Raw genomic sequence first — 8,826 nt, forward strand, 5'->3', positions numbered from 1 at the left:
AAACCCAACGGGTACCAATCTTCTTGTAACCAGCAGGTTTCTCTACGAGTTTCCAGACACCCAGCTTCTGGAATTGTTGCAGTTCTTCCTGCATTGCTTCAACCCAAGAGTTATCTTTCATGGATTCTTTCCAAGTTCTTGGCTCTTCCTGTGAAACATAACACGCGAAAGACCAATCGTTTTGTTGCCCGGATTCTCGAATAGCTGCATACAGGCCTGCATTGTTGTTGTTTCGCAACATGTTTCTTCTTTGAATGCCACTTTGCACATTTCCGATGATGTTTTGTTGAGGATGGGTATTATGAATCCTTGTTTCTGGATTATCTTGAACTGGAATATTTATACCCAGGTTGTTGAAATTGAGATCAACAACTAAATCAATGCCCGGAATTGACGAAGAGGATGATGCAGTAGCTTCAGTTGTTCTAGGGGCATCCACTGGAGGAGTACCCTCTGAAATACCATGAACTGCTGTTGTTGGAGCTTCTTGATCTGCATCTAGAAATTCATCATCCTCTGAAGATTCGTTCAATTCGGTTGCATCATGAAAATCCTCATTCTCGAGAGTATTATTGTTCACCGAAGATGGTTCTTGATTGACAAGAATTGGACGCACCACCGGTGAAACTGTTGCATTGTCACTCTCGAAAAACATCCTTGCCGCAACACTTTCTTCAACGGCTTCAACATTGATCGAATTGAAAAAGTCATCGTACTCAAACATCCAAGGCTGACCAGGACATTTGACTGGCAAAGTGTGCCTTTGTACTCTGACCTCAGACCATTCCTCGACCCTTTTAGTCTCTAGATTCCAGACTCGTAAGTTAGGGGTGGCATACCCAAGAAAGTATCCGTCAATTGCTTTAGCCCCAAACTTTCCATTAGGATCGATGATTGTACATGGAGCTCCAAACGGTTCAAGATAAGACAAATCTGGTTTCCGTTTTTGAAGAAGCTCAAAGCAGGTCTTATTGTGCCTTTTGACTGTAAGGAATCGGTTCAATGTGTAACATGCAGAGGCCACAGCTTCAGTCCAGAATGGAATGGGCAACTGCGACTCTACCAACATTGTCCTAGCAGTCTCGATCAATGTGCGGTTCTTATGTTCAGCGACACCATTCTGTTGAGGAGTATAAGCTGCACTAAACTCATGAAGAATACCCTTTGAAGTGCAAAACTCCGCCATGGCATGATTCTTAAATTCAGTACCATTGTCGCTACGTATCCGCCTAACCTTTAACTTATACAAATTCTCAATCTGAATGATCAAGTTTTTGATAATACCAAAGGTTTCACTCTTGTGTGCCATGAACGCCACCCAAGAAAATCTTGAATAGTCATCAGTAATCACGAGACAGTATTGATCATTCCGAATACTCCTGTGCTTGACAGGACCAAACAAATCCATGTGCAAACGTTCAAGAGGAACTGCCACCGTGTTGATCTTCTTAGTAGGGTGCTTCTTCTTTGTTTGCTTTCCTTTTTGGCACGAAACACAGACGTCTAGAAGATGGAAATTTTTTAGGGGAACACCATTCACCAATTCATTTGAAACCAAATGATTCATTTTGCGTAAGCGAATGTGACCCATTCGTCTGTGCCAAGAGATAGAGTCTTTTTCTGTGGCTTTGGAAACGAAACAAGTTGCTTGTGCAGACGTAGTAATAGCTTGGCTCATATCAAGGACTTACAAATCATTTATCCTTGGAGCTGACAAGAGAATCCATTCTTTTGGAATTTTGAAGCCGGGTTTCAGCACATAACATCCATTAGCATCAAAGTGTACTGAGAATTGCTTGTCACAAATTTGAGAAACACTAAGAAGATTGTGATCAAGTTGTTGCACAAAGTTGATCTTGTCAAAGCTGACAATCCCGTTGGATATCATTCCTTCACCCGTAATATAACCTCCCTTATCTCCAGCAAAAGCAACATAACCTCCTCTAATAGATTTGACGTCGTAGAGAAGCTTCATGTCGCCTGTCATGTGCCTGGATGCCCCACTATCAACAATCCAATGACTACTGATAGTTCCTCCTGGAACACCCTGCACATGAACTCAATCAATTAGTTGGAGATGGGGACCCAAGCCATTGTGGTCTTGGGTCTTCCATTTTCATCAATAACAATAACTTCTTGTCTTTGATGATTGGTAAATTGTGATGGTCCCCCTGATTCAGTAACCGTTTTTGGTTTCCAGGTCTGTTTTGTTTTACCAGTGTCATTCTTTAAAATTTTAACTTCATGGTTGTCTGAAGTTTTTGAATTTTCTGGTTTGACAGAAACAGATGTTTTGTTAACCACATCGGTTTTAATCGCCTTTTCAATTTTTTTGACCTGTTGGCGTCTCTGTTTCATTTCCCTTTCTTTTACAAGGCGGGGATCTTGTTTTACAGAAACAGATTGCTTACGGTCAGTTTGGTCACGGGGAGCATCAACTTTTCCTTTTTGTTTATGAAGATATGGACAATTTCGAATTATATGTCCAATTGTTCCACATTCAAAACATGATCTTCGTTCAACAAACCCCGAAGTATCATGTGATCGTTTAGCCGATGATGTTGAACTTTGTGAACCCGAGGTACTAGGCTTTGAACTGGTTTGTTCATTTCTTTTCAGAACAGTAGCTTTCTTGACAAAATCTAAGTTAGATTTATTTTCAAACGTTTCAATTTTGTCCGTTCCCGTCGATTTCACAAAGTTTACATTCTTGTTTTTCTTCCGATTCGGCTTCTTTTGAGTTTGAGCCGGTGATTTTGCTTTTGGCTTGGTGTGATTTTGCTGTTTCTGCACTGTTGGTAATTTCTTGTTGCCAAATTGTTTTCGAATTTCGGCCTTTGGAATAGGAGGACACTGTGTAACTGTAACACGTGGTCCTGTCTTTCCCAAAAACTTACTTGTCGAGTTTTCAAAAACTTTGCTGATTAAGGATTGATTCACATTCTTAATGGGAAAGTCTTTGTCTGAATAAATTTTATCATCACCAATAAGAGTGTACAGCAAGTTCACACTCTCCAACTCTGTTGCAGACGAGGACTCAATTGCAACAGTCTTAGCGGGTTTTGCAGGAGGATCACATAGAATGTGATTCTCGAGAGGTATGTCCTCATTTTTGACTACCGCATCAGACTTTGCTGGGACAGCATCATCAGATTCATCATCAGAAGAATCAGCATCCTCAGTAATGACTGGAGGATCCTGATTCAGTTCAGCAGAAGACACACATGTATCTGCTGATACATCCGAATCTGATGATACTTCCTTTGTATATCCGAGCCCTGCTGCAAACTCTTTCACATCTAGAGGCACAGATGGTTCAAAGAACACTCCGTCCTCCTCATCCGGCATGGCATCATAATTATGTCTCACTGGTGGTGGACAATTTTTATAGCCTATGCACGTGACGTCCCTTTTCTCCTTTTGGACATCAATGATGTGATCCAACACATAGCTAGAACTCAAATAACTATCTAACTTGAGTTGGATTGCCTCACTTTCGGTTTTTACACAAGCCATCTCTTTTTGCATTGTCTCAAGGCGAGATATATACAAATTAATGTCAGTTTGTTTTCTGGAAACCATTTTAGTTAACTCGGTTTTATCTTTCTTTAACTTTTCGATTACCGATTTAAACTCCTTTTCATGATTTTCATAAAACATATTGGCTTCTGTACATTTGGAAAGATCCACAGTCAATTTCTGATTGTGAATAAAAGTCACATCATACTTTTCTTGCAAAGCTTCATGCTTACTTTGCAAGTCACACAAATTCTCATTCACTGTAGTATGTTTGTCTTGCAAGTCAAACAAACTAGCTTGTAAAGCATCATGTTTGCCTTGCAACTCAGACATACTTTTCTCTACATCAGCACATCTAGCACGCAACCTATCACATTCATCACAATTTACAACAGTGGGTTCATCGACACATACCTGACTTGATGAACCGTCGACATTAGCCATAAAGGCTGAATGGAGAGAAGACGAAGAATAAGCAGCTTGATCCACCAGAATAGATCTTCTATCACTTAGTGCTGCAGCTTCCTCCAAAAGCTCATCAATGTCAGCATCAACCGAAACATTTGCTGTCTCACCCACATGATCATCACCTGAACTGGATGATTCTTCATCAACACTCCTGCTGTACCCAGAAGAGTCTTCATCTTCAGAAGATTCACCACCACTGGCGGAAGATTCTCCACCACTGGTGTGAACTCCCTCCTTCACAATTCTAGCAAAACAAGTTGTACCATCCTGAGCATCACCACTCAACTGGATTGACCAGTCACAACCTTCATCCACTTGAACCACAAGTGCCCGGTTGGCATTTGATGTTCCAGCTTGGCTCTGGTTGTTGACAGGTATCAATGTACGCTCATTGTTCCTGTTCTGGTTCTGCTGGTTGCCTTGGTTTCTGAAGGGGTTCTGGTTCCCGTGCTGTGCTGGCTTTGTACATTCCCTTTTAAAATGACCCCGTTCACCACAATTGAAGCACTTTACTGCCTGTTTATCGAACCCATACTTGGTGTCTTTCTTGCGTTCCAAGCTGGTTCTGCCAGTACTTTCCATGAAATCCTTTGCCCTTCTTACAGCACTAGCAAAGGCCCACTTGATATCCATCAAGTCCATCTCTTCCTTATCAATCTGCCGATAGTCTTCTTGTGTCAGATTAATGTTACCAATCTGACCTTCCACTAACCCACAGTACGCGCTCACTATAGTGTTAAGCAGCTCCATGTGTTCCCTTGCTACTTCTACACTGACCTTAGAAAAGCTTGAAGTGTCGAGCTGTCCTGTATTTGGTTTTGATTGCTGGATGATGTTCCTCCATAACACGCATGTTGTTGTTGAGCAGGAGGAGGAGGAGGTGGTTGTATTGGATTTCCATACATGTCTGTGGTGGGAGCTGGCTTAACAGGAACTTGCACTGGATTGCCATACATATCCGTGCTTGTGACAAACGCCGTTTGTAGTGGAGCATGTGGACCGGTTCTTGCAGACGAAGAACTGGAAGTTCCATAATACATTTCTGGATTTTGTGGCAATGGAACTCTTTTTGCCTTTAATGTTTCCTCCTGATCCTTGTTTTCCAAAAGCTGCACGAAGTCGTTGATATTTGTAGTTCTCAACACTCCGTTATACTTCAGGATTTCCAAGAAACTACTCCATTGGGGAGGCAAAGCATCAGCAAACTTCTTCACCACTTCTGCTGTAGTTGTTGCTACTCCAAAATTGTTCAGCTCTGTAAGCAAGTGATAAAACCGGCTTGTCATGTCTCCCAAAGACTCCTTATCCATGCACGTGAAACAGTCAAATTCTTTCTTGAGAAGATCGTGACGCAATTGACGTGTTGCTTCATTCCCTACTCCTCTAGTTTTCAACCCGTCCCACAACTTCTTTGTTGTCTTGAAACTGACAAACTGGTGGTAGATATCTTTGCTTAATGCCTGAGTGAGAATGGCGTATGCTTTCTTTTCAAGAACATACGTTTTCTTTTGATCTTCAGGAAGATCGGCAAACGTAGCAGTATCTGAAGCAGCAACCTCTATAGCTTGATCGAAATCTGTAGTGAAACGTATCCACAGTTCGGTATTTTGACCAAGAACGTATGTACGGAATCTATCAACCCAGCCCGGATATTCATTTAAGTGCATCAACTTTGGAGGTCGATTCAAACTTCCGGTTTCGCTTTCGCTCAATAAAATACTTTGAATGCTCGGAGTTTGATTTGATACTAATGCCCATTGACCTGATGATATGGCATTTGCTTGCGAAGATGTTGACACCGGAGACTCGGCCCATGAAGGAGATAGACTTGTATTTGTGTACTTTCCACTATCTGGAGCCGGTGTACCCCACCATGAGGGGGTTGAACCCGAACTTGTATATTTCCCACTATCTGGAGCCGGAGTTCCCCACCAACTCGGATTCATCTTTGATAAGAAAAATAAGTTCTATATGAATAGCCTGAAAGATGACAGCCAGCCGAAAGATCCTAGCTCGAAAGACAAGACAAACAGAAACTTGTTATATTTAAACAGACAAGAATTGAAAGATAATACTTGTTCGAAGGATCAACAGTGTTCGAAAGATCACTGTTGAATTTCGAACAATGACTTCGAAAGATTCACAATGCGAAGGATCCTTATCTTTCGAACAATGATTTCGAAAGATTCACAGTTGAAAGATCCTTATCTTTCGAACAATGATTCCGAAGGATTCACAATTGAAAGATCCTTATCTTCCGAATATATATCCTTCGAAAAGATTCCTTGGATCGAAGGATAAGTCACTGACTTCGAAGGATGTTCGAAGGATGATTATCTGTCGAACCTCCTCTGATCGAAAGATGATCTTTCGACTTCGAAGGATATCTTTCGTTGAGACCTGACACAGCTGACACAAAGTTGACAAGTTGGTGAAAAGGTGATGGGTTGGTAGAAATCTTTCGGCAGAAAGGTATGGTCAGACCATACCTTTTCACCAAACAGGATTTGACTAATAAAATATTCCTTAAAAGGAAAATCTTATCCAGAAAATCCGGTCACCGTAGCAAGCCGGAAATATGGCCGGAAATTACCAAGTTTCTTAAAAACAAGTTTTAAGTTACCCAAACCTTCCCTTAGCACACCCGGTTAGTTTAGAACACGTTTTTATGTCAAGATATCCAAGAAAAACACTGAAAACGGGTGCTAAACCATGTGTCCAAACACTCCAAAGTCTTGTAAAAACCTGGTTTTAACAAGGAAAAGAGCCAAAGCTCTGATACCACTTGTAGGTCCCTTGTAGGATGAGGTCAAACCTTAACCTTGTTATGTGAAACACACTAGCAAGTGCGGAATCCAAGCTAGAGTGCAAACCGAGATGAAACAAGCACAAACACAAGACACACAAAGTTCACCGATTAACACCACTTGTATTAATACGTATGAAAGGTTCGGTTACAAGCTCAATGTTCACAAATCAGTTTTGCAAACTCTCTAAGTGTGTGTGTTCTTGACAGAAGTGTCTCTCAAGTGTTTCTGGTGTCTCTGCTCATCTGAAATGAAATGAACACACTACATGGGTATATATACCCAGCACTGGTCGTCTGGTCGAAGGATCAGAAAGGCAGATCGAAGGATCAGATAGATGATCGAAAGATCATCTATCGATCAGTCAGCCATCGAAGGATCTATATATACCTCGAAGGATGGTATATCCTTCGAGGTCCTTTTGTATCCATCGAAGGCTTATCCTTCGATGAGTCATCCTTCGACAACTCATCCTTCGACACAAATATATGACAACCATTTTCTAACTGTTTGGCCAAGTCAAACCAGGAGGATGGTTGACTTGGTCAACTTACAGAACTAACAAGGACATCGTTTTACATCATGACCGAATACAGACAAAGTACAGACACAAGTGCACCAACAGCAATTATCGAACAAAAGAATGATGTTCGTATATATCGAATTGGTAACTGTATCTGTTAAACATTCATACATATATATACATGACGGTTGGACATATAACCGCCACTAATAATAATAATAAACTTAAACTAAACAGGAATGAATTCATTATACTTATTAATATATATATATATATATATATATATATATATATATATCTAGCTTAATATCTTACCCTAATATTCCCTCCCGTAAGCTAGATAGCAGCAACATGCAGGAGCTCTTTGAGACGAAGAAAATCCTTAGGCTGCAGTGCCTTTGTAAGTATATCTGCAACTTGCTCCTTAGTAGTGCAGAACTTCACTTCCACTTCGTCTTCCTTGACTAGATCGCGTATGAAATGGTACTTCATTCTAATATGCTTGCTTTTCCCGTGATAGACCGGGTCTTTGGCCAAACAAATGGTGGATTTGTTGTCACAGAGGATCACCGGAGGACAATCCATATTAATTTTGAGTTCATTGAGAATTCCTTTCATCCATAGTGCTTGACATCCTGCTAGTGATAATGCAATATATTATGCTTCAGTCGAAGATAGTGCAACAACCTTTTGTTTCTTGGACTGCCATGCTATTGCTCCCGAACCTAAGTGAAATATGTAACCAGACGTGCTTTGGCTGTCATCTATATTTCCGGCATAATCGTTGTCGCTGAACCAGACTAACTTCCCTTTACTTCCCTTCGAATATATGATTCCATGATTTATTGTCCCTTTTATGTATCTTAAGATTCGTTTTCCTGCTTCCCAGTGACTCCTTTTTGGCTTCTCCATGAACCGACTTATTTTGCTAACCGCAAACATTATATCCGGCCGAGTATTTGTTAAATACATGAGGCATCCCACCAGACTTCTATATAAGTTTTCATTTACCTCGTCTTCAAGATCATTTTTCGATAGTCGTTCACCATATTCCATAGGAGTAGATATTGTATTACATTTTTCCCTATTGAATTTCTTGAGTAAACCTTTGGCATATTTTTGCTGAGATAATGCTATATTTCCTTCTTTATATTTAACCTCCATGCCCAAGAAGTAATGTAATACTCCCAAATCAGTCATTTCAAATACTTTCTTCATTGAATCTTTGAGTTGATTTATCATTTGTAGAGAATCACTGGCTATTATAAGGTCGTCGACATACAAGCAGATTACCATCTTAGAAGTTATTGTGTTCTCAATGAATAGTGTATGTTCATATACACATTTCTTGAAACCATTTGTTTCGAAAAATTTATCTATCTTGCTATACAATGCCCTCGGGGCTTGTTTAAGACCATACAAAGCTTTCTTGAGATGACATACCTTCTGTTCTTCTCCCAGTTTGATGTATCCTTCCGGTTGCTCAATGTACACTCATTCATTTAGATC

At 40.5% G+C, this 8,826-nt stretch overlaps 1 protein-coding gene across 1 annotated transcript; it reads right to left on the bottom strand.

Moving 5' to 3' along the window:
• Positions 1–7,974: 7,974 nt before the first annotated feature.
• Positions 7,975–8,613, bottom strand: LOC110881529 (secreted RxLR effector protein 161-like). The gene has a single exon (XM_022129755.1). It carries the CDS (start codon positions 8,611–8,613, stop codon positions 7,975–7,977), a length of 639 nt encoding a protein of 212 aa, XP_021985447.1.
• Between the last annotated feature and the right edge of the window lie 213 nt (positions 8,614–8,826).

Source organism: Helianthus annuus, chromosome 6 (assembly GCF_002127325.2).
Source record: "Helianthus annuus cultivar XRQ/B chromosome 6, HanXRQr2.0-SUNRISE, whole genome shotgun sequence".
NCBI lineage: Eukaryota > Viridiplantae > Streptophyta > Magnoliopsida > Asterales > Asteraceae > Helianthus > Helianthus annuus.

Bases quoted from the DNA above. Each gene is read 5' to 3' on its own strand.
- LOC110881529 (XM_022129755.1), bottom strand. From the start codon at position 8,613: ATGGTAATCTGCTTGTATGTCGACGACCTTATAATAGCCAGTGATTCT.